This window comes from Heptranchias perlo, chromosome 14 (genome assembly GCF_035084215.1).
Source record: "Heptranchias perlo isolate sHepPer1 chromosome 14, sHepPer1.hap1, whole genome shotgun sequence".
In the NCBI taxonomy this organism is placed as follows: Eukaryota; Metazoa; Chordata; class Chondrichthyes; order Hexanchiformes; family Hexanchidae; genus Heptranchias; species Heptranchias perlo.
Window position 1 is genome coordinate 59,458,968 of NC_090338.1, and position 26,814 is coordinate 59,485,781.

General features: G+C 42.8%; 1 protein-coding gene across 2 annotated transcripts in view; it reads right to left on the bottom strand.

Moving 5' to 3' along the window:
- The window catches only part of kdm3b (lysine (K)-specific demethylase 3B), a 122,118-nt gene that overhangs the window by 90,993 nt on the left and 4,311 nt on the right, over window positions 1-26,814 (bottom strand). For both annotated transcript variants that reach the window (XM_067996476.1, XM_067996475.1), the window contains exons 2-3: window positions 6,054-6,221; window positions 5,008-5,121 (exon numbers count right to left, since the gene is read on the bottom strand). In XM_067996476.1, the coding sequence (XP_067852577.1) occupies window positions 5,008-5,121; window positions 6,054-6,221 (282 nt within the window). The remainder of the gene's footprint in view (window positions 1-5,007; window positions 5,122-6,053; window positions 6,222-26,814) is intronic.

The following is a 26,814-nucleotide window of genomic DNA, read 5'->3' on the forward strand; positions in this document are numbered from 1 at the left end:
GATGGGCTTTGCACAGACATCTATTACATCTACTACAAGCATACTAACTCCCGCAACTACCAAGAGTACGCTTCTATCCACCATACTTCGTAAACACTCCATTCCTTTCCATGCAGCTCGCCACTTTAATTCCCCCTCTCCTCCCATTCTACTCTGACCACTCGACCTTTAGCCTCTTCCACTGCACCAAGCTCAACGTAAACTCCAAGAACAGTAACTCATCTTTGCCCAGGGCACTCTGCAGTCCTGTGATCCGAACACTGACTTTAGAAACTCCAGGCTTGAGCTATACCTTCTATTTTCTTCACAGTAGGGGGGAAAAGGTGAGGCAATGGGTTAACTTTTGGGGTGGAGACCCCCTACGTTAGGAAATGTAGTTTCCACACAAATTCAGCAACAGTGGTTAAAAATACTGAACCAGCCTATGAGGCAAAAACAGTGAAATAAAGGATGGGCCGGTTATGTTGCTGGGCAACCACATTCCATACATCTAACTTGACTCATTGTATCATATGTATTTTTTATATGTAACTTTTGCTATCCTTATATGAGCACTTTTTTCCCTTCTGTACTAATCAAGTATATAGTAATTAATCATATAACCTAGAATTTGTCAAGCTTTACAAAAACCCTTAAAATGCCTTAATACAATTAAATAGAATATGAAGTTGCTGGCACTGCACAAAAGCAGTAACCATAGCTACATTAACAAGTTACTCAGTCATGTCATAGAATCATAGAAAGGTTACAGTGCGGAAGGAGGCCACTCAGCCCATCGAGTCTTGCCAGCTCTATGCAAGAGCAATCTAGTTAGTCCCACTCCCCCACTCTATCCCCGTAGCCCTGCAAATCTTTTCCTTTCAAGTACTTATCCAATTCCCTTTTGAAAAGGGACGATTGAATCTGCCTCCACCACCCCCTCACAGACAGTGCATTCCAGATCCTAACCACTCGCTGTGTAAAAAAAACTTTTCCTCATATCACCTTTGCTTCTTTTGCCAATCACCTTAAATCTATCAGGAGTGTGATGGAATACTCTCCACTTGCCTGGATGAGTGCAGCTCCAACAACACTCGAAGCTCGACACCATCCAGGACAAAGCAGCCCGCTTGATTGGCACCCCATCCACCACCCTAAACATTCACTCCCTTCACCACCGGCGCACTGTGGCTGCAGTGTGTACCATCCACAGGATGCACTGCAGCAGCTCGCCAAGGCTTCTTCGACAGCACCTCCCAAACCCGTGATCTCTACCACCTAGGACAAGAGCAGCAAGTACATGGGAACACCACCTGCACGTTCCCCTCCAAGTCACACCCCATCCCGATTTGGAAATATCGCCGTTCCTTCATCGTCGCTGGGTCAAAATCCTGGAACTCCCTTCCTAACAGCACTGTGGGAGAACTTCCACCACACGGACTGCAGCGGTTCAAGAAGGCGGCTCACCACCACCTTCTCAAGGGCAATTAGGGATGGGCAATAAATGCCGGCCTCGCCAGCGACGCCCACATCCCATGAACGAATTTTTAAAAAGTTTCTCTCTATCTACTCTGTCTAGACGCTTCATGATTTTGAATACCTCTATCAAATCTCCTCTCAATCTTCTCTGTTCCAAGGAGAACAACCCCAGCTTCTCCCGTCTATCCACCTAACTGAAGTCCCTCATCTCTGGAATCATGAATCACTCTCTCGAAGGCCTTCACATCCTTCCTAAAATGCGGTGCCCAGAGCCTGCCCTGCCATCTTCAACCTTTGTGTACATATACCCCAAGATCTCTCTGTTCCTGTACCCCTTTTAGAATTGTGCCCTTAAGTTTATATTACCTCTCCTCATTCTTCCTACCGAAATGCACCACCTCACTTTTTTCTGCATTAAATTTCATCCGCCACGTGTCCATCCACGCCACCAGCTTGTCTATATCCTCTTGAAGTCTATCACTATCCTCCTCACTGTTCACTACACTACCAAGTTTTGTGTAATCTGCAAACTTGGAAATTGTGCCCTGTACACCCAAGTCCATGTCATTAATATATATCAAGAAAAGCAGTGGTCCAAGTACCGACCCCTGAGGAACACCACTGTACACCTCCCTCCAGTCTGAAAAACAACCTTCACCACTATTCTCAGTTTCCTGTTACTTAGCCAATTCTGTATCCATTCAGCTACTGCCCCCTTAATTCCATGGGCTTCAATATTGATGACAAGTCTATTATACGGCACTTTATTAAATGCCTTTTGAAAGTCCATATACACCACATCAACCGCATTGCCCTCATCGACCCTCTGTTACCTCATCAAAAAACTCTATCAAGTTAATTAAACACAATTTGCCTTTAACAAATCCGTGCTGGCTTTCCCTAATCAATCCACACTTGTCCAAGTGACTGCTAATTCTATCCTGGATTATTGTTTCTAAAACTTTCCCCACCACTGAGGTTAAACTAACTGGCCTGTAGTTGGTAAGTTTATCCTTACACCCTTTTTTGAACAAGGGTAACATTTGCAATTCTACAGTGCTCTGGCACCACCCCTACATCTGAAGATGTTTGAAAGATTATGGCCAGTAACTCCGCAATTTCCACCCTTACTTCCCTCAGCAACCCAGGTGCATCCCATCCGGACCAGGTGACTTATCTAGTTTAAGTACAGTTAGCCTTTCCAGTACCTCCTCTATATCAATATTTAGCCACGAGATAAGGAGCTAGCTGTCCATATGAGACAATAAAGTCTTAGAGCCAACAGCCTGGGACAGGACAGGGAGTGAAAAGTTAACAGTCTCACAAACAATGGAACCTCAGAACTCTTAGCCTAAGACTAGGTCTGGAATGCAAGAGTGTAAGCCCAAAGTTGCTGACTCCGGCCTTGAGAAAAGTATGACAAGATAAGGTGGGGAAACAGGCCCTTTCTAGTGTTGGAAACCAATGATTGGTCAACCAGAGGGTATGACATCGAGAGCCACTCAATCATCCGCTGCCCACGAAAAGGTAGACACAAGTGGGCTGACTCTTCTTCCTTTGTCTGAAAGGATATTCGACGCCCTATTGGCCACCTCGCCCTTTTGAGAGACCCCAATAGAGTAAACTCCTGTGTCCACCCTCAAAAGTGGCATAAAAGAGAGACCCCTTGCAAGAGTTAGACTGTAAAGAGCAAGGACTGACCCTGGAAAGGAACCAGGCAGCAACAGCCGCACGTGGAGAGGATCCAGATCCAAACAGGTGGAAGCTTTCTTCAAGACTCCTACAAAGTAGGGGCAAATTCTACCCGGCACGAAACGGGTGATATAGTTCTCGTTCTGTACTGTGAACTACTGCTTAGACACCTATAGGTGCTGACCCTTGTGTAAAGCTTAATATAACACTACTGTTCCATATTGGAGTCATGCCGATCATTGGCAAGAGGGGTAGAGCTCCCCTACGTCTATCAGAGCAGGGATAGGGGTTGGGGCTGCACCCGGTTTCTTTCTCTTTTCAGAACTGATGGTCCTACCATCAGTTTCTGTTTTAATGATAGGCCTGATCTGCAAACTGTGTTTACAATTTGTCCCTTCTTCTTACTTTTTCCATGGGTGTCTCTCACTGCCATAGCTATTCACCTGTTTTGTTTTTTTTAAAGACTTCAATTTCTTTGATGCTTCTTTCCATTGCCTGACTGAGATGATCTGCTATATCAACTAACAATCATTTCACTGATACATCCTCCCTATCTGTTTTCCGCTCCCACTGCCTTTTTTTCCTGATTGTTTGAAAATGCCTGTTGATTTTTCATTTTCAGTTCTGAAAGGCCGAGCCCAAAGCAATGATCGCCCATTCTCTCCACAGATGCTGACTGGCTTGCTGTGTGTTTCCAGCATTTTTTGTTTTTGTTTCAGATTTGCAGTTTTTTTTTGCCTTTTTCCTCCTTCACTGGGAGCTGGAATTGTATTTGTACAAGGAAGGTTTGTACCGTTAACTGTCCAGGTGTTGTCATCAATTCTAAAAGAGAATTATGTTTGAAAAGGTACACGGCAGAAGACAACAGCCATAGTACACTAATGAACTTCGGCACCTAAAGAAATGGTCCCATGTGTGAAATGATAAAATATTTTTAGTTACACTGGCAGCAACCGTTGCTCTCTAAGTGGATTTCCAGCAAATGTAAGGAGTAAAAACACTCTCCACACAATCTTCATTGATTGTTCAAACAAAGAGAAAGCCTTGTACTCCTTCACTCCCAAGAATTCAACACTTCTATCCGAAGAGCAACAGTAGCGCATTGTGCAAGATGCAAATGTTTCTCCCCTCCCCTACTCAGTGAAAACGGGGCAAATCAAAACCGGTCGCTGAATAAAACAGTTTCCATGGTTGATGGGGAAAAAAAAGAGTTTGATTGAATAAATGAAAACAAAAGTCAGTCTGTGACAGTGCAGTTTTAAATACATCAGAGAACCCACAAAATAAACAGATTTTATACTTGCATTAATTACATTGAAGTAAATTTTCAGATTAGTATTTTAACACAGGTTATATCACCAAATTGGTTATAGAAGCAAATGGGAGATCAGGGCAAGTTCAAAATTGAAGCCCGCACTCCAACGTGTAGTAAACTTGTCATGAACGCAGGTAAACTGGAACCAATAAAATCTACACTAGGTGGTCGTTTTCACTCAGTTTTAAAGCCAATGCCAATACAAGTATCATTGTTTTTGAACGTTTGGAATAAGCTTTAAATTCCAAAACTACAACTCATGTATCCAAGGCATTTGACAGTTGTTGGAGAATCAACTTAGCAAGGAAACTAGTCAGAGCTATGGACACACTTACAACAATCATTGGAATTTAAAGCCTTAAACTAAAAAAATGGCTTTCCCAGAAATAGTGAATAATTTATGAATGAGAGACTATGCATTATGATTTAAGATTGTGATGGCATTACAGAACTGGACTGAGTCTGAAGTGAGCTTGATTACTCTCTTTAAAAAAGGTACATGCACCAACCTACTAAGAAAAAAGGAACAACAAAAACAGTACCTTAAAGAGTCGAAGGGCAGCACCGTCAGTAACAAAATTCTGTACCCTGTCACCAAAGAACTCAACTGGAACGATGGAGCCCAACCCAATTTTATCTACCAGTGTGTTATAGGTCTGCAAATACCAAACAAAAAATACATTAACTATACATCACATCACAAAAAGGGCACTACAGAAGTCTACACAGTGATCCAATAGACGGATAAACTCATTATGAGAGGTCTTCATTTAATTCTAGAGCAATGTATAAATGAACACACACATGCTTAGTTACTCACAGGATAACAGACTCACAAGTCACCCTTACAAACAGTAATTACCTTTGATCATTACAATTAAAATCAGGACTAGCTAATGAGAAAATATATTCCCAAATACATAGCAAACTCATTCACCAAGCACCTGGAGTTGCTGGCTATAGCCCACGTACATAAAGTAAGCACCCACAGTAAGTAAATCTGTTGTCGCAGTCTTAGGTCTAAGATGTCAATCGAAATCATGCTAAATTGAAATTGAGTTCAACAGACCTATCCATGTCTAACAGTATGACCGTACACACCAAACACTTAGTGATGAAGATGGTACAACTTGCATGGAGGAACACAATAATACTAAATTCCCCTCATCGTGAAGATAAAGATAAAGAGTTCTGTATAATCCAAGAGCACAACAGCTGGGAATGGGATTTCACATTACCCATTTTTTTCCATGTATGTTAAAATTGTACATCAGACATACATAAAAGATAGCAATGCTGCACACTGGTCTGTTTTTCACTGGTCTGAGCCTACTGAGAGTGCATTATAACTTTAACATGAAGTGAGATCTCATTTAATACAAACAAATCAGGTCTTGCTTCAATTGAATTGATACACTTCAGTCCTACCCTCAAAGTCACAATGCCACCAATTGGTTTTCCAGGGACTCAGACAAAGAATGTAGTCATTAGAAACAGTTCAAACATCAACAAGTAGGTTTAAAAAATGAAATGAACACCTAATACTAGCAGGGGACTCAATGACAGAAAAGATAAAGAATTTTCTTACCAATGCAGGCCATTGGCTAGCATTAATCCTTCCTCCCTGCAATAGTACTGGTTCCTTCCTGGGGGCCCAAACCAGAGTATGCTCCACAAGGAAAACAAGGACATCTTCAGCGTAAACCTTTACCCAGGCATGCTTCTTCCACCGCGAATCATCAAATTCAACATACACCTGCAACACAAAGTAATTCAGAATTATGTTACAATCCAAATTTTACTTCAACCACGTTCAGATTTTCCAAGCGAGGAACACCCAATTAGGTCAATACTGAATGGAAAAATACATTCGCTCACAAAGGACACATGTCTCAAACAGTTAATTACCAATAAAAACTTCAAGTGTTGGAAATACACATCAGTCAGCAAAGTCAAGTTAACATTTTGGGTATATCCCCATATCAGAACGAACTGAAAGATAAGTAAGCCCCTTAATAAGATGGAAAAAAAGGAAAGGGGAAACGAAGAAACAAGAAACACTCAACCACAGAGACTAAGTTCTGATGAAGGATACACACACCCAAAACATCAAATCCATATTCTCCCTTTACAGATACTGACAGATCTGCTACATATCTAGCCTTTTTGATTTTTATTTCAGATTTCCATAATTGCAGTTTTCCCTTTATTTTTGAGAGGAAGTTAGTAGTTTGAATGACCTGATCTACTAACTCACCATCCACACTGATCTGAATTGACACCAACTTTCATTTGAAAAACATCTCAAGGCAGAGGTATAATCAGAAAACATTAAAAACAAATTGTCCTGAACTTCCAAAATAAATGAACAATCACAACAGTAGCACATTTAGAATGTTAGATTAAATTAGCTTAGAACTATTCCACAAAGGAATACACAACTGGAAGCATTGCTGCTGGTCAGGTAATCATCTCTCACTCGGCGCACACTCAGGAATATCTTTCAGCCAATTACAGTCACAGGCTTCAGACTTGTGTAAATTGTACAACTTCAGTTGACAATGCAAAAAATTGTGTGTGTCAAGTCGCAGGAAAAAAATCCAACATGAGATTTGAAGATCCTAATGCCAGGAGCTAGCACTGATTTAAGGCAAAGAATATTCTCTGCTAACTAATGCTGAAAACACAAAACAATGCCAATCATTCCTGCAGCTTCAGTGACCCCCAAGATCAAAACTTCAACGGAAGACTAAGAAAAACTACTTAAAAGGCCAGCAATATTATACAGCTTTGCAGTTCTAAGCCTTGCATCAATGCAAATTGTAGTGTAACTCGAGAGAACTGAGTCAGGCTGAATTCTGTGAAGAGACGAGAGACCACATCAAAGAGGTAGTGTCACACTGCCTTGGCTCTACACCAGCTGCAATGTCATTACAATCACTGAGAAGTGAACTTAAAGATCCCAGGATGGTGAACTGGACACATGAAGCAAATGTTTGATGTTACCCAAGAGGCAGCGGTCCCCATCAGTCCTTTACCAGCATTAAAAAATTTAACCAGCATTTGGATGCCAGACAGCAGAGTTCTTTGTACATGTGCAAGTTCGACTTCACCTGGCCAAAGTGCAAAGAGCCAGCAGCATAATTCTGTACTGGTAGCTCCACAACGCTCCAAACAGGCACTGGTACAGTAGAGTATCCATTTGGATATAAAGTTGGAACAAATGAGGAAGAAGTTATGATTTGACCGAAAGAACCAGCTTGCTTTCGAAGAATCCATGTTTTAAGAAAAAACAATTCTTAATGCACTCTGGAGATATATATTATATACACACATATTGTTACATGGCACTACTATCTCGGAGTCTCCTTTGTCCGATAAACAGTAGTCCGAGAACAATCTGCACTTAAAACACTTTCTATGGTCTACAGAACACAAAACAAAACTACACAGTACATTCGATTCAACAGGACCGAGAAAACTCTCCAACTCCCAGTTCTTCTCTTACTTCTGTTGAACTTTGCCTTTTATGCTCACCTGGCTGGGGGAGATCGCCATGCACTTACCTTTTAAAGGAGAGGGTCTTAAAGGTGTGTGTGTACACGCACAACTATCTGAAAATAAAGGAACTCCAATGGGCTAATAAAAAGGGATGGGGATGTATTTGATTTTTTTTTTAAGTGCACCACCTGTACAGAACGCATTTTATTTGGATATACAGGTAGCATAAAATTGTTTAATTTGATGCAATGCATTACAAGGCACCAGCTTTGGTTAAAAATATTGGTTCTTGGGATGTGTGTTACACTGGCACGGCAGTATTGACCGCCCATTCGTAGTTGTCCTGAGGGCACTGAGTCAGCCACATAGTATCATAGTATGTTACAGCACAAAAGGAGGCCATTCATTCCATCGTGCCTATGCTGGCTCGTTGAAAGAACTATCCAATTAGTCACATTCCCCAGCTCTTTCCCCATAGCCCTGTGAATTCTTTCCCTTCAAGTATTTATTCAATTCCCTTTTGAAAGTTACTATTGAATCTGCTCCCACCACCCTTTCAGGCAGTGCATTCCAGATCATTACAACTCGCTGCGTAAAAAAAGTTTCCTCATGTCACCTCTTCCTTTTTTGTCGATCACCTAAAATCGGTGTCCCCTCGTTACTGATCCTTCTGCCACTGGAAACAGTTTCTCCTTATTTACTCTGTTAAAACAGTTCATGATTTTGAACATCTCTATCAAATCTCCCTTTAACCTTCTCTGTTCTGAGAACAACCCTAGCTTCTCTAGTCTCTCCACATAACTGAAGTCTCTCATCCCTGCTCCATTCTAGTAAATTTCCTCTGCCCCCTCTCGAAGGTCATGACATCTTTCCTAAAGTGTGGTGCCCAGAATTGGACACAATACTCCAGCTGAGGCCTAACCAGTGTTTAGCATAACTTCCTTGCTTTTGTACTCTATGCCTCTATTAATAAAGCCCAGGATCCCATGTGCATTTTTTTTTTAAAAACAGCCTTCTCAACTTGTCCATTATTAAAACCATAGAAAATGTGCACCAGTAAACACTGATTGATCAGATTGGTTTATTTTCTGTATCACTTAAATGATAGAACGATAGCTTGCTTTGCCTTTTTAAAAATAGATCAACATGGCTGACCAAGCCCTGAACAGATCCCAGCCTTTGCAACAGTCCACACACAGAGAAATAGAAATCCAGTACTGTTGAAAACAGAGGCTGAAAACTGTCCTGGAGCCCTCAGCAAGCTTCTGACACTACAACAGTCTGCACATTCTTACAAGTGACAAGTACACCACTGAAAATAGCAAGCTTAAAAGGCTTCTCTAATTGGCAATGATCCAACAGAACAACTGTACTGGCACAACATAGTTCTGGCAAGCAGAAGGAGAAAGGGAATCTGACATTTTTCCCACCCTCTTCTAGAGGTAAGAAGCCTTTATTATAGTTGTTCAGAGTCCTTTTTTTGTTCCTTTGTGATTATCATGGGTTCTAATTCAGACAATACAATTAGATAATAGATTTATTTTTTCTTTATACTCCAATATTATGTCATATAACCTGGTTCACTCGCTGTTTAATCTGTCCTGCTTATACCAAGATTCTGACTTTAAAGCCCTTACATATGCACAGCTAGTACAAAGTCAGAACTTTGCCAGTCTGGCTGGTACCAACCCTGATATCAGGGGAAGTCTGCACAAACTATAGAGGTTAAAAGTAAATTGAACTGTACGGCAGAAGGTGGGATGAAAAAAAGCTACAACCCAAATTAGTGGCCTCTCACCAAGCCCTGCCAGCAGCAGCTGTTTATCTTTATCACCAGCAGCCCAGGAAACCTGCAACGCGAGTACAATGTGGTGACTGTGATACACAGAAGTCACTGTTTGCTTTACAGGGTTGCCTCCAATGATTAATGTTGCAAGCAACAGTGTAAATATTACATCTCACTGAGACACCAGAATACCCCAAATAACAATTCTAGAGAATCAACCCAAGTTAGGTTTTCCACTTCCTTGGCCATTTCCCCCTTGGCATACATCATTCCCAAGACAAAATTTTCTCTCATGAACTCATGAAATAAAAACAGAAAATGCTGGAAATATACAGCAGGTTCATCAGCATCTGAAAAAAACAGGTTCATGGTGTCGATCCTTCCTCAGAAACCTTGCCCTGAATTTAAGTGGCCTGAAGCAGCACATCATGATGTCACAGCGCTCCACGCATGCATGCTGGTATGGAACAGGTTTCCATATTTCATAGCAGCGAGTTAGATTTATGGAACAGGTTTCCATATTTCATAGCAGCGAGTTAGATTTCTACTGGTCCAGACTAGTAAGTCACAGTTCTTGGATCAGATATGAACCCTGAAATCCATTTTATTGTAACAAAGCACACAATGTTATTGCAGTTTCCCAACATAATCAAAAATCCCAGCTCTAACTATTCTCTGGCAAGACCTCACTGAATATAGTGTTCACAGGAGGTCAATCATGTGAAAAATATGGCATTGTCTGAAACATGCTATTAACAGAGATCCTGTCACAAAACAAGTGAACGGTTAAAAAAAGTCCAGCAGTACTTTTCCAGTACAGTAACTTTTCAGTTTGATGTCTATTGACATGTATTTCAAGACACTTAGAAATCACGTGCTTATGGTCAATGTTACTCCCAAATTTAAATGCAATACATTTTTTGTTAACCAGGCAGAGCTGAAACCTCAACAAAATGTATGGGCTAGCTGAGAAGACAGCAGGTAAGATTGTAAGTTGGCCATGAAGATGTAGCCGGTGCTGCAACGCACAAAGTTTCCACCAACGATATTAATAAACTACAATGCACTTATAATACACAATCACTCAGAATAACCATGCAAGGAAGGTTGAGCAAAAAATTCAATTTGAAAAATGTTGCAGTACTTGCATTTGCTCATTCCTGTTACGAGATTAAACGCCACATACATCAGGACAGCCCCATCGTACAACTTGATAAGATTTGCTATTTAAGGCCGTTCACTCCACTTAACAGCCTTTCTCATTTCTCTCACTAGCAGCTGTAGGGTCGCCTGAGGTCATAAACCAAAGGAGTAACTTTCAAATCAGCCAACATGCTTCAAGCACTCAATCAGATAATGGTGAAAGAACGTGAGATAAACAAATCTGCAATATTCCATCAGCATTACCATTTTTCCTGTGCCCTTGAGATACACAGGGCAATAACCAATGAACGTCATCCAATTCTGTCTTGGGCTTTTGCCTCCAGCTCCCAAAAGGAGCAGAGGAGCGGCCGAGCGCGAGGGTTAGGGAGAGAGAAAAAAACCCCAAAGTGACGTCAGCAGAAGGGAAGGAGCTGATTGGTGAGTAGCTGATTGTTTAGGAGGAGGATCGAGCTACCGCAGCTGCTGGAGGCACAAAGTCACAGCCAACAGGTAAGCGATTGGCTGGTGACTGGTAAGTAGTTTTTCTTTCCTTTTTTTTTCTCTTGACATTGTAGTTGTGTTAAGCTAACTTAAGGGTTAAGTCATGGCAGGAGATCCCAGAGCCATGTCATGTTCCTCTTGTGGGAATTCAGGGATCCTTCCTGTGTCCCTGGTTCCTTCACCTGCGGGAAGTGTGTCCAGCTGCAGCGACTGTTTGACCGCTTGACGGCTCTGGAGCTGAGGATGGACTCATTTTGGAGCATCCGCGATGCTGAGGAAGTCGTGGATAGCACGTTCAGTGAGTTGGTCACACCGCAGATAAAAATTACTGAGGGAGATAGTGAATGGGTGACCAACAGACAGAGGAAGAGTAGGAAGGCAGTGCAGGGGTCCCCTGCGGTCATCTCCCTCCAAAACAGGTTTACTGTTTTGGATACTGTTGTGGGAGATGGCTCACCAGGGGAAGGTGGCAGCGGCCAGGTTCATGGCACCGTGGCTGGCTCTGCTGCACAGGAGGGCAGGAAAAAGAGTGGCAGAGCTATAGTGATAGGGGACTCGATTGTAAGGGGAATAGACAGGCGTTTCTGCGGACGCAACCGAGACTCCAGGATGGTATGTTGCCTCCCTGGTGCAAGGGTCAGGGATGTCTCGGAGCGGCTGCAGGACATTCTGGAGAGGGAGGGTGAACAGCCAGTTGTCGTGGTGCATATAGGCACCAACGATATAGGTAAAAAACAGGATGAGGTCCAACAAGCTGAATTTAGGGAGTTAGGAGATAAACTAAAAAGTAGGACCTCAAAGGTAGTAATCTCAGGATTGCTACCAGTGCCACGGGCTAGTCAGAGTAGGAATGACAGGATAGCTAGGATGAATACTTGGCTTGAGAGATGGTGCAAGAGGGAGGGATTCAAATTCCTGGGCCATTGGAACCGGTTCTGGGGGAGGTGGGACCAATACAAATTGGACGGTCTGCATCTGGGCAGGACTGGAACCAATGTCCTCGGGGGAGTGTTTGCTAGTGCTGTTGGGGAGGGTTTAAACTAATGCGGCAGGGGGATGGGAACCGATGCAGGAAGTCAGTGGGAAGTAAAGTGGTGATAGAAACAAAAGGCAGTAAGGGAGAGTGTACAAAACATGACCGGACAGATGGTCTGAGAAAGCAGGGCAAAGACCAAGGGAAGTCTAGATTAAACTGCATTTATTTGAATGCTGGAAGTCTGATGGGCAAGGCAGATGAACTCAGGGCATGGATGGGTACATGGGACTGGGATGTTATAGCTATTACTGAAACATAGCTAAGGGAGGGGCAGGACAGGCAGCTCAATGTTCCAGGGTACAGATGCTATAGGAAAGATAGAGCAGGAGGTAAGAGAGGAGGGGGAGTTGCGTTCTTGATTAGGAAGAACATCACGGCAGTAGTGAGAGGGGATATATCCGAGGGTTCGCCCACGGAGTCCATATGGGTAGAACTGAAAAATAAGAAGGGAGAGATCACTTTGATGGGATTGTACTACAGACCCCCAAATAGTCAACGGGAAATTGAGGAGCAAATATGTAAGGAGATTACAGACAGCTGCAAGAAAAATAGGATGGTAATAGTAGGGGACTTTAACTTTCCCAACATTGACTGGGACAGCCATAGCATTAGGGGCTTGGATGGGGAGAAATTTGTTGAGTGTATTCAGGAGGAATTTCTCATTCAGTATGTGGATGGCCCGACTAGAGAGGGGGCAAAACTTGACCTCCTCTTGGGAAATAAGGAAGGGCAGGTGACAGAAGTGTTAGTGAGGGATCACTTTGGGACCAGTGATCATAATTCCATTAGTTTTAAGATAGCTATGGAGAAGGATAGGTCTGGCCCAAAAGTTAAAGTTCTAAATTGGGGAAAGGCCAATTTTGATGGTATTAGACAGGAACTTTCAGAAGTTGATTGGGAGAGTCTGTTGGCAGGCAAAGGGACGTCTGGTAAGTGGGAGGCTTTCAAAAGTGTGTTAACCAGGGTTCAGGGTAAGCACATTCCTTATAAAGTGAAGGGCAAGGCTGGTAGAAGTAGGGAACCTTGGATGACTCGGGAGATTGAGGCACTAGTCAAAAAGAAGGAGGCATATGACATGCATAGGCAGCTGGGATCAAGTGGATCCCTTGAAGAGTATAGAGATTGCCAGAGTAGAGTTAAGAGAGAAATCAGGAGGGCAAAAAGGGGAATGAGATTGCTTTGGCAGATAAGGCAAAGGAGAATCCAAAGAGCTTCTACAAATACATAAAGGGCAAAAGAGTAACCAGGGAGAGAGTAGGGCCTCTTAAGGATCAACAAGGTCATCTATGTGCGGAACCACAAGAGATGGGTGAGATCCTAAATGAATATTTCACATCGGTATTTACGGTTGAGATGGATGTTAGGGAACTTGGGGAAATAAATAGTGATGTCTTGAGGAGTGTACATATTACAGAGAGGGAGGTGCTGGAAGTCTTAACGCGCATCAAGGTAGATAAATCTCCGGGACCTGATGAAATGTATCCCAGGACGTTATGGGAGGTTAGGGAGGAAATTGCGGGTCCCCTAGCAGAGATATTTGAATCATCGACAGCTACAGGTGAGGTGCCTGAGGATTGGAGGGTAGCAAATGTTGTGCCTTTGTTTAAGAAGGGCGGCAGGGAAAAGCCTGGGAACTACAGACCGGTGAGCCTGACATCTGTAGTGGGTAAGTTGTTAGAGAGTATTCTGAGAGACAGGATCTACGGGCATTTGGAGAGGCAGGGACTGATTAGGAACAGTCAGCATGGTTTTGTGAGAGGAAAATCATGTCTCACGAATTTGATTTGAGTTTTTTTGAAGGGGTAATCAAGATAGATGGGGGCTGTGCAGTAGACGTGGTCTACATGGACTTTAGCAAAGCCTTTGACAAGGTACCGCATGGTAGGTTGTTACATAAGGTTAAATCTCACGGGATCCAAGGTGAGGTAGCCAATTGGATACAAAATTGGATTGACGACAGAAGACAGAGGGTGGTTGTAGAGGGTTGTGTTTCAAACTGGAGGCCTGTGACCAGCGGTGTGCCTCAGGGATCGGTGCTAGATCCGCTGTTTTTTGTTATTTATATTAATGATTTGGATGAGAATTTAGGAGGCATGTAAGTTTGCAGATGACACCAAGATTGGTGGCATTGTGGACAGTGAAGAAGGTTATCTAGGATTGCAACAGGATCTTGATAAATTGGGCCAGTGGGCCGATGAATGGCAGATGGAGTATAATTTAGATAAATGTGAGGCGATGCATTTTGGTAGATCGAATCAGGCCAGGACCTACTCCGTTAATGGTAGGTCGTTGGGGAGAGTTATAGAACAAAGAGATCTAGGAGTACAGGTTCATAGCTCCTTGAAAGTGGAGTCACAGGTGGATAGGGTGGTGAAGAAGGCATTCACAGCATGCTTGGTTTCATTGGTCAGAACATTGAATACAGGAGTTGGGATGTCTTGTTGAAGTTGTACAAGACATTAGTAAGGCCACACTTGGAATACTGTGTACAGTTCTGGTCACCCTATTATAGAAAGGATATTATTAAACTAGAAAGAGTGCAGAAAAGATTTACGAGGATGCTACCGGGACTTGATGGTTTGACTTATAGGGAGAGGTTGGATAGACTGAGACTTTTTTTTCCCTGGAGAGTAGGAGGTTTCGGGGTGATCTTATAGAAGTCTATAAAATAATGAGGGGCATAGATAAGGTAGATAGTCAAAATCTTTTCCCAAAGGTAGGGGAGTCTATAATGAGGGGGCATAGATTTAAGGTGAGAGGGGAGAGATACAAAAGGGTCCAGAGGGGCAATTTTTTCACTCAAAGGGTGGTGAGTGTCTGGAACGAGCTGCCAGAGGCAGTAGTAGAGGCGGGTACAATTTTGTCTTTTAAAAAGCATTTGGACAGTTACATGGGTAAGATGGGTATAGAGGGATATGGGCGAAGTGCAGGCAATTGGGACTAGTTTAGTGGTATAAACTGGGCGACATGGACATGTTGGGCCGAAGGGCCTGTTTCCATGTTGTGAACTTCTGATTCTATAATTGCAAGTTCAGAACAGCCGCATCCATTGTTGTTATGTTGCGTAGAATTCCTCTTCGTCGACCTCTAGCTCTTTTCACTCATGGTTTCCAATTCTATGTTTTCTTCGGGATCCTTGTGTCAGGCCTGTTCAGAATGAGACCAATGATGGTCCATCTTCTCTTCAGGACTGTTGTAGTCAGTGATGACATCTGTGCTCTCTGAAGTACACTTTCATTCTTCACTTTGTTAAACCATCTGATGATAAAGAGCCGACTTGTCAACGGCTTTGTTGGATTGCCATGTTTCTGATCCATACAGAAGCGCACCCAGCACTTGTTTTAAAAATTCTCAAATTTGTTTTTCTCCAATCACATTTCATTTCCAGACTGATGAAGCATATGAAACGCTCCACAAGCTTTTCTGATGTAAGCTTTGATATCTGATATACAGGGTTCAATTTTAAAAGCGAGCCGGGAAGGGGGCGGGTCAAATTGAGGTCGGGAAACTCATTAGTACGGGCTTCCCAGATGTCCTTACAATTTTGACGTAAGGATGTCTTTTACTTTTATTTGTCAGTTTCCCGTCCAACGGACCGGCCTGATTGACAGACTGGTCTCAGATGGACAGGAGACCAACCAGGGAGAGGACATCTTCAGGTAAGTCTGCAGTTAAGTCTTTGTTTGTATGGATGGATGGGGGGCATTGGTTGGCATGGGAATCGTGAGTCATGGGGGGTGGATCATCCGCGATCGGGGGAGGGGGCGGTGCCGGTAGGCTTGTTGGACCTGGAAGAAGCACTCCAGCTCCTCCGGGCCCACAAGCTATGCCTTTCTAGGCACCTACCTGTTAGTCTTGGACCTTCTCGCCTCCTTTCACGAAGCGTAAAACAGAAGGCCCGGGAATCCCGGCTCCCTGGGGTTGAAATCAGGATGTCCAGAAAAATGGAGGCCCAAAGCGTCCTTGAAAGGTTTTAAGGCCCAACCCGCCTCGGTACAAACCGGAAATGGCAGGTTGGAAGCGGATCTGAAATGGTGGCCCCCCACCAAACCCGTTTTCCAATGTTAAAATTGAGCCCACAGCCTCCAACGTCTCGCAACACACTGTCTAAGTCGATGAAAGAATGCACAGTTGTTCATCTTCCTTAAGGTGATTAGCAAAAGAACCAAAGGCAACATGAGGAAAAACTGTCTTAACGCAGCGAGTGGTTATAATCTGGAATGTACTGCCTGAAAGGGTGTGGAGGCAGATTCAATCGTGGCTTTCAAAAGGGAATTGGAAAAGTTCTTGAAGGGAAAAAATTTGCAGGGCTACAGGGAAAGGGCGGGGGACTGAGACTAGCTGGATTGCTCTTGCAGAAAGCCGGCACCGGCTCGACGGGCTGTAACCATTCTAAGATTCCAAAATGGACGAGTTAACGGCACAAATAACTACGTATGGGTATGATCTTGTGGCCATTACAGAAACATGGCTGCAGGGTGACAACGACTGGGAATTAAATATGCCAGGGTATTTAACAATCAGGAAGGAAGGGGAGGTGGGGTGGCTATGTTAATAAAGGAAGGAATCACTGTAATACAGAGAAATTATATTGGGACAAAGGATCAGGATAATGAAACAGTTTGGGTAGAGATAAGGAATAATAAGGGGAAAAAAACACTAGTGGGCGTAGTATATAGGCCTCCTAATAGTTGCAACTCTGCTGGAAGAAGTATTAATCTGGAAATAGTCGGGGCATGTAATAAGGGAACAGCTATAATTATGGGGGATTTTAACTATCATATTAACTGGACAAATCAAATTGGGCAGGGCAGCCTTGAGGAAGAGTTTAGAGTGTATTAGGAATGGATTTCTTGAGCAGTATGTAACTGATCCTACAAGGGGGCAAGCAACCTTGGACCTGGTCCTGTGTAATGAGCCAGGATTAATTAATAATGTCCTAGTTAAGGATCCCCTTGGAATGAGTGACCATAGCATGGTTACATTCCATATCCAATTAGAGTGTGAGAAGGTTGGTTCTCAAACAAGCGTACTAAGCTTGAATAAAGGAGACTATGATGGTATGAGAGCGGAATTGATTAAAGTGGACTGGGAAAATAGATTAAAGGGTAAGACGGTACATGAGCAGTGGTGTTCATTCAAGGAGTTATTTTACAACTTTCAAAAAATATATATTGAACTGAGGAAAAAAGGGTGTAAAAGAAATGACAGCCATCCGTGGCTAAGTAAAGAAATTAAGGATAGCATCCGACTAAAAACAAGGACATATAAGGTAGCCAAACTTAGTGGGAGGATAGAAGATTGGGAAGTCTTCCAAAGACAGCAAAAAGTAACTAAAGGATTGATTAAGAAAGGGAAGATAGATTATGAAAATAAATTAGCAAAAAATATAAAAACAGATAGCAAGAGATTCTATAGTTATATAAAAAGAAAAAGGGTGGCTAAGGCAAACGTAGGTCCCTTCGAGGATGAGACCGGGAAATTAATGGTAGGAAACATGGAGATGGCAAAAATGCTGAACAAATATTTTGTTTCAGTCTTTACGGTAGAGGACACTAAGAATATCCCAACACTGGACAAAGTTCATTCGGCTAATCCTGGGGATGAGGGGGTGGACATATGAGGAGAGGTTGAGTAGATTGGGACTCTACTCATTGGAGTTCAGACGAATGAGAGGCGATCTTATTGAAACATATCAGATTGTGAAGGGGCTTGATCGGGTGGATGCGGTAAGGATGTTCCCAAGGATGGGTGAAACTCGAACTAGGGGGTATAATCTTAGAATAAGGGGCTGCTCTTTCAAAACTGAGATGAGGAGAAACTTCTTCACTCAGAGGGTAGTAGGTCTGTGGCATTTGCTGCCCCAGGAAGCATTGGAAGCTACATCATTAAATAAATTTAAAACAGAAATAGACAGTTTCCTAGAAGTAAAGGGAATTAGGGGTTACGGGGAGCGGGCAGGAAATTGGACATGAATTTAGATTTGAGGTTAGGATCAGATCAGCCATGATCTTATTGAATGGCAGAGCAGGCTCGAGGGGCCGATTGGCCTACTCCTGCTCCTATTTCTTATGTATTTCTTCATCAAAGTCAACATTAACTTTCATGATCTGGATTTTTGCACAAGGTATAACCCATCTTTTTTAGCTGCATCAGTGAGATAATTTGTCTTTCTTTGCATGTCTTCTATATTTGTATTAACGAGGCAGATGCCATCTGCAATATTCCACTGGGCAGATATCGGTTTTGGACAACCCTAAAGTTGTACATAAAGTACCAGAGCTAAGACTTCTTCAGGATTCTCACTTTACCAGAGTGTTATTTTTCCAGCCAAAGTTCTAGCCAATCTTTTGCAACACAATAAATTAACTGATTTCACCTTTCCAGCACCAAATATAATGTACTAGCTTAATTATGTCTCTATTATTATATCAGTAGGGTAAAACTAACCTGTCTCAAGACAGTCTAATCCCAGCTCACATTCCCTATTAGGGAGTGAACAATCCAACGCTTGGTGAATTCGGCTTCACCATTGGAGGAGCCGACATCGAAGGATCAAAAAGCGATGTCGCTATGAACGCTTGGCCGCCACAAGCAAGTTATCCCTGTGGTAACTTGCTCATAGCAATTCAGTCATTGGTCAGACTTCACTTAAAGAGCAACCTCAGCAAAGTGGCTGACATGATTAGCAGAAATCATTTCTGTTCTCACATAATAATGTTGGGCCAAGCATGCTTTCCTGAACAGCAAATGCGTAAATGGATGAATAAAATGTCTGTCTATCCTGATTCAGTGTTTGTGTCTTCTTAGAACCTAAGTCTTCATTCAACAGCTCACTAAGTATTAAAAAAACTACCTTCTTAATAAAGTCATACTGTATTGAAGACTCTAACTAGAGGTTATTCACTTTGGTAGGAAGAATAGAAAAATAGAATTTTTTTAAATGGTGAGAAACTATTAGATGTTGGTATTGGAAGCCTTGGGTGTCCTCGTGCAAGAAACACAAAAAGTTAGTATGCATGTACAGTAAGCAATTAGGAAGGCAAATGGCATGTTGGCCTTTATTGCAAGGGGGTTGGAGTACAAGAGTAAGGAAGTCTTACTACAATTGTACAGGGCTTTGGTGAGACCTCACCTGGAGTACTGCGTACAGTTTTGGTCTCCTTATCTAAGGAAGGATATACTTGCCTTAGAGGCAGTGCAATGAAGGTTCACTAGATTAATTCCTGGGATGAGAGGGTTGTCCTATGAAGAGAGGTTGAGTAGAATGGGCCTATACACTCGAGTTCAGAAGAATGAGAGGTGATCTCATTAAAACAGGGTAGATGCTGAGAGATTGTTTCCCCTGGCTAGAGTGTCTCGAACTTGGGGGCATAATCGCAGGAAACGGGGTCGGCCATTCACGACTGAGATGAGGAGGAATTTCTTCATGCAGAGGGTTGTGAATCTTTGGAATTCTCTACCCCTGAAGGTAGAGAATGCTGAGTCAATGAATATATTCAAGGCTGAGATGGATAGATTTTTGGTCTCTCGGGGAATCAAGGGATATGGGGATCGGGCAGGAAAGTGGAGTTGAGGTCGAAGATCAGCCATGATCTGACTGAATGGCAGAGCAGGCATGAGGGGCCGTGTGGCCTACTCCTGCTTCTATTTCTTATGTTCTTAACTATTGAGTCCGACAGTCTGGGCATCCTGTCTCTATCTCTTGATCCAGAAATAGAAAGAAGTGCCACAAGTTGAAAGATTAAATAGCATAGTGGTTTAGCACACTATCCATTCAACTTCAGCACCTGAGTTAAATCCAGCCCAGGCTGATGGTGCTGGAAGTCTCCTCTGATTCTGCTGGCTGCATAGAACCAACATATATGATATGATTTTTGGCAGCCTCAACTATATGATCGTGTCCATGCGACAAGACAGTTCATGCTTCAGCACAAACTGACAACCTTCGTTAAAAATGACAAGAACAGCTGGTGCAAAAAGTGGGAAGTCACAAAGTTTATGGAGGTATTAATGTCATCCAAAACCCTGCTGCACGCATTATGTCTGGCAACAAGTCCCACTTGGGACTGTATCTATCACCTGACCTCGCTGATCAACATTAGCTCCCAGTCCCCCAACCCCTCAAATTAAAAATTCTTATCCTCTTCTTTAAATCCCTTTATGGCTTCGCTCTCCCTATCTCCGTAACCTCCTCCAGCCATACAATCTTCCCAAACTTAATGTTCCACTGACTCTGGCCACTTATGCATTCTCCCTCCGTTTGCCCCACCAATGCCCCACTGTTGGTGGCCGTACCTTCAACTCCACGGGCCCCATGGTCTTGAATTCCCTCCCCAAACTCCTCCTTTTAAAAGGTCCTCCATAAAACCTAATTCTGTGACCAAAATTTTTCATGTCATAGAATTATACAGCACAGGAGGCCATTCAGCCCGTTGTGCCTATGCCAGCTCTTTGATAGAGCTATCCAATTAGTCCTACTCCCGTGCTCGTTTGCCGTACTCCTGCAATTTTTTCCCTGTTCAAGTATATATCCAATTCCCTTTTGAATGTTAAAGTTTGAACTTTTTTTTAAAATCACCAGTCCTGATATCTTTTGTTGGCTTGGCATCCATTTTTTCAATTATGTCTCTGTAAAATGTTTTGGGACATTGTTCTACGTTAAGGATGTTATATAATTGTAAACAATTTTACAACACCAAGTTATAGTCCAGCAATTTTATTTTAAATTCACAAGCTTTCGGAGGCTTCCTCCTTCGTCAGGTGAACGATGTTATATAAGTGCAAGCTGTATTGTTGTAATGCAGTAGGAAATATTCTGAGGTTGGGATTAAGACACACTGTCACATCAAAGTAAAGGAAGATTTACTCTTCATTTGGCTGTAGAAAACCTGAACGGGGAATGCTTAATGCTGACACTAGGTGGAAAAGCATCACCACAGCAGTGACACGTTTCACCTTAAAAACAATAATTCACAAACAAAAACAGTGTCACAAGTTGACCAGTTTGTTATATCATAGTAGGTACAGCACAGGAGAAGGCTATTCAGCCCATTGTTCCTGTTCGGACTCTTTGACAGAGCTATCCAATTAGTCCCATTCCCCTGCTCTTTCCCCATCGCCCTTTTAAATTGTTTCCCTTCAAGTATTTATCCAATTCCCTTTTGAAAGTTACTATTAAATCTGCTTCCACCACCCTTTCAGGCAGTGCATTCCAAACCATTACAACTTGCTGCTTTAAAAAAATGTTTCCTCATGTCGCCTCTGGCTCTTTTGCTGATCACCTGAAATCTGTGTCCTCTGGTTACCGACCCTTCTGCCACTGGAAACAGTTTCTTCTTATTTACTCTATCAAAACCGTTCATGGTTTTGAACGCCTCCATCAAATCTCCCCTTAAACTTCTCTGTTCTAAAGAGAACCCCAGCTTCTCCAATCTCTCAACATAACTGAAGTCCCTCATCCTTGGTACCATTCTAGTAAATCTCTTCTGCACCCTCTGAGGCCTTGACATCTTTCCTAAAGTGTGGTGCCCAGAATTGAACACAATACTCCAGCGGAGGCCTAACCAGTGTTTTTTAATCAAGATGATGATCAAAATATTTCCACAGATTTTTCATTCGCCATGTATTTGCAGTGCTAATAGTAGTCTTCAATAGCATGGTTTTGACTGTGACTCCTTGTTGTCGGTCAGCATATTTGCTGTTTAGTTGGGGCACTTGACAAAAAGGAACGATAAACTAGGTTAGCTGCTAGATACTCTAATGGGCAACAAGAATGCAAATACCCGACCAACAGTCTTTTCAGGAAAAAGCTTAAGATAGTTAACTTTTTTCTTGTCAAGGACATCCAAGAAAACAGTAGCTCACACTGGGGGAAAACTATGAGCTGAAGTGAATATGCAAGTTTAAAAACCTTATCATACTTCTAAACCAAAAGATGGAGAACTATGATTTGGGTCTCCACACTCACACTGACCACTGGATTGAAATCTCGAACGAGAAGATGCTGAATAATAGTGACTTTGCTCAACTTAAATTGTTTGTTAATACCTCTTAACTTCCATAGCATTTGACCACAGTGCAATGCTCATTTTATGTACTGAAATTAATGTACAAGCTCAGCAAGCATTAATAAGTTACACACGGCAAAATTTTGTCTCCTAATTTTATATTCATTTTCTTCTTTTCCTGGCTCAGGGAATAGTTGGACAGACAACCCTGTTCCAAACCACTGCTAATGCAACACCAACAGTGTATTGAAAGGTCTACGGGCACATCTTGGAGCAACCTACCTGATGAGTTCTCCTCCCAACTTATGTAATTAGCCTTCACTCATTACCTCAAACAAATTAAGATCAGAATCCAGTTATGTGGGAATTGCAATTAACAGCTTACTTCTCCATTCCACATTATCCCAATGTGGCCAATTTTTCACCTTTTAAAAAATATACAAACAGTGGCAATTAGATTTAAAATTACCAGTTGTGGGCCATTGCTGAATAGGAATTCTGTGTTGTTACAATTATGACTATTTAGAAATTCTACTTTTTTCCTCCACTCTTTTCAACCAGTTTTCTACCCAGGAGCTGCATCTTTTTTTAAATTCGTTCATGGGATGTGGGCGTTGCTGGCAAGGCCAGCATTTATTGCCCATCCCTAATTGACCTTGAGAAGTTGGTGGTGAACCGCCTTCTTGAACCACTGCAATCCGTGTGGTGAAAGTTCTCCCACAGTGCTGTTAGGTAGGAAGTTCCAGGATTTTGACCCAGCGACGATGAAGGAATGGCGATATATTTCCAAGTCGGATAGCGTGTGACTTGGAGGGAAACATACAGGTGGTGTTGTTCTCAAGTGTCTGCTGCCCTTGTCCTTCTTGGTGGTAGAGGTCACGGGTTTGGGAGATGCTGCTGAAGAAGCCTTGGTGAGTTGCTGCAATGCATCCTGTAGATGGTGCACACTGGAGCCACAGTGCGCCGGTGGTGAAGGGAGTGAGTGAATGAATGTTTAGGGTGGTGGATGGGGTGCCAATCAAGCGGGCTACTTTGTCCTGGATGGTGTTGAGCTTCTTGAGTGTTGTTGGAGCTGCACTCATCCAGGCAAGTGGAGAGTATTCCATCACATTCCTGACTTGTGCCTTGTAGATGGTGAAAAGGCTTTGGGGAGTCAGGTGGTGAGTCACTCGCCACAGAATACCCAGCCTCTGACCTGGTCTTGTAGCCACAGTATTTATATGGCTTGTCCAATTAAGGTACTGGTCAATGGTGATCCCCAGGATGTTGATGGTGGGGATTTGGCGATGGTAATGCCGTTGAGGTGCTTGGATTCTCCTTGCTGGAAAGAGTCATTGTCTGGCACAAATGTTACTTGTCATTTATCAGCCCAAGCCTGGATATTGTCCAGGTCTTGCTGCATGCGGGCACGAACCGCTTCATTATTGGAGAGGTTGCGAATGGAACTGAACACTGTGCAATCATCAGCGAACATCCCCATTTCTGACCTTATGATGGAGGGAAGGTCATTGATGAAGCAGCTGAAGATGGTTGGGCCTAGGACACTGCCCTGAGGAACTCCTGCAGCAATATCCTCGGGCTGAGATGATTGGCCTCCAACAACCGCTACCATCTTCCTTTGTGCTAGGTATGACTCGAGCTACTGGAGAGTTTTCCCCGATTCCCATTGACTTCAATTTTACTAGGGCTCCTTGGTGCCACACTCGGTCAAATGCTGCCTTGATGTCAAGGACAGTTACTCTCACCTCACCTCTGGAATTCAGCTCTTTTGTCCATGTCTGGACCAAGGCTGTAATGAGGTCTGGAGCCGAGTGGTCCTGGCAGAACCCAAACTGAGCATCAGTGAGCAGGTTATTGGTGAATAAGAGCCGCTTGACAGCACTGTCGACGACACCTTCCATCACTTTGCTGATGATTGAGAGTAGGCTGATGGGGCGGTAATTGCCGGATTGGATTTGTCCTGCTTTTGGTGGACAGGACATACCTAGGCAATTTTCCACATTGTTGGGTAGTTGCCAGTGTTGTAGTTGTACTGGAACAACTTGGCTAGAGGTGCGGATAGTTCTGGAGCACAAGTTTTCAGCACTACAGCCAGGTTGTTGTCGAGGCCCATCGCCTTTGCTGTATCCAGTGCACTCAGCCAACTGCTATTGTTGCATGGGACAGTCCGAGGGGAAGGACAGCTTTTCAATACAGCCACAGCAGAAGCAACACCTGTCCGTTCATCTTGTCCCATTTCATTGCGCAGGATCCCCAACACCCCTTCCATGTTTTACTTGTACTTCCTCCAATCTAGTACACTGTATTCGCTGCTCGCAGTGCAGTCTTCTCCACATTGGGGAGACCAAACAGTTTAGGAAACTTCTTTGCCGCACACTTCTGTTCCATCTGCAAGTGTGACTCTTCTACCTCCTTGTGGCTTGCCACTTAAACACACTCTCCCATGCCCAACTATGGCCTCCTTGCCTTTGGCTTCTAATACGGCTCCAACCAAGCTCAATGTAAGCATCAGGAACAATATTTCATCTTTCTCTTTAGCACACTGGTTTCAACAATAACTTTAGTAACTTCAGCTATAACCCCCACCTTATTTTCAGCACTGGGGCAGTGACAATGTGTTTCGTTCGTATCCGGGAGCAGGGGGGGGGGGGGTGGGGGGGTGGTGACACACTTTTAGTGGATCCGTAGCCAGAACACAACTCTGACAGGGGTTCAGGGTCTGTATTTATTCTCTTTTCAAGACAGGTGGACCTACTGTGTGATTCCAACACCTCTTGCTTTCCTTTAAACTTGACTTTCCTCTGCTTTCATTGCCTTACTGAGATGATCTTTTATGTTGTTCAATGGGTTCTTGCTTCTCTAATAAGTAGTGGACAGGTCAATCCATTCAATTTCTCTCAGTGAATGGGGTATCTGCTGTTTCTTTTCCTTCTCTTTGCCCCACACCCTACTTTGTTATCAAGCGGCTCTTATTCACCAATAACCTGCTCACTGATGCTCAGTTTGGGTTCTGCCAGGACCACTCGGCTCCAAACTTCATTACAGCCTTGGTCCAAACATGGACAAAAGAGCTGAATTCCAGAGGTGAGGTGAGAGTAACTGTCCTTGACATCAAGGCAGCATTTGACCGAGTGTGGCACCAAGGAGCCCTAGTAAGGACTTGCTTATCTTTCAGTCTTTAGTTCTGAAGAAGCATCAACGCTCGAAACATTAATGTGTGATTCCCTTTCACAGACGCTAACTAACCTGCTGTGTATTTTCAGTATCATCCTTTTCTCTGGACAGTCCTTAAAACAAAGCATCCATACGCACTAATGGTCAATAAGAACCACAATAGATTGCAATCCCAGCGCCAACACTGGACAGGAATCCATACAAAGCACTTTCTTAAAAGAATGTTGGTCACATATGACAGCTTATCACCTCTACAATAACTACAGACACAATTATGCACAACTCTATTCTAATTTCTATTGTTTGACTGCGCAAAGCAAACAGAAGCTGAAAATATTCACCCAACCACTACACAGGCATATTATTTTTCAGCCTTAGTGACACTTAGTGACACCAGTGCAATCACCTTCCCTCAATTTTTTTTTAAAAAACTTTCTTTCCCCTTTACTTGCTTTTAATCTCAAGTGCCAAGTTGCAACTTTCCTTATCCCATAATCGACTATTCTATAGTTGCAATGGGTAACTTAAACCATTTCTACGATATTGGTTCTTGGAACTCATCAGTCTCAAATGTAAATATTGTTCCACGCGTTCCATCATGACATTCTTAACCAGCTGTAACTAGAATAAATGTAGAAAGTTATATCCCTTCTCTTGGCTTCATGATCATCCTCAAAACAAGGTATTTCACTGGATGGATAAAGTCACAAGTCTAGAACTTTTAAATATGTACTGCCTGAACCTGGAGGATTTCAGAATCACAATACGCTTGCTAAGATATTTCAGAATGCATGTAGTCCTTTTTGTTTATCAACCATAAAGGTGATCAAAGGTTGCTTAAAAAAATAATCAAATGACTACTAATTGAAAAACTTGTTCAAAGGCAATTAAATCAAATTCAAAAGCCATTGGAACAAAATGAAGAAAACACAATTAAGTTAACAATCTGGGTTTCCCAGGCTCCTAGGATTTGCATTAAGAAGAACCTCCATCAAGTGTACAAGTGGCATTGTGGGTTGAAGGAACTATCACACGACAAAACTGTAAATGCTCCACTAGTCTTATGTAAGTGTACACAGCTGAACCTTTTAAAAAAAAAATCCCAAGTGTCTGAACAACTCCATGGCCATTTTCCAGATGACCCCTACATATAACAATCTTGGTGCTTCCTGTTAAATGATGAAATTATTTATTGGGT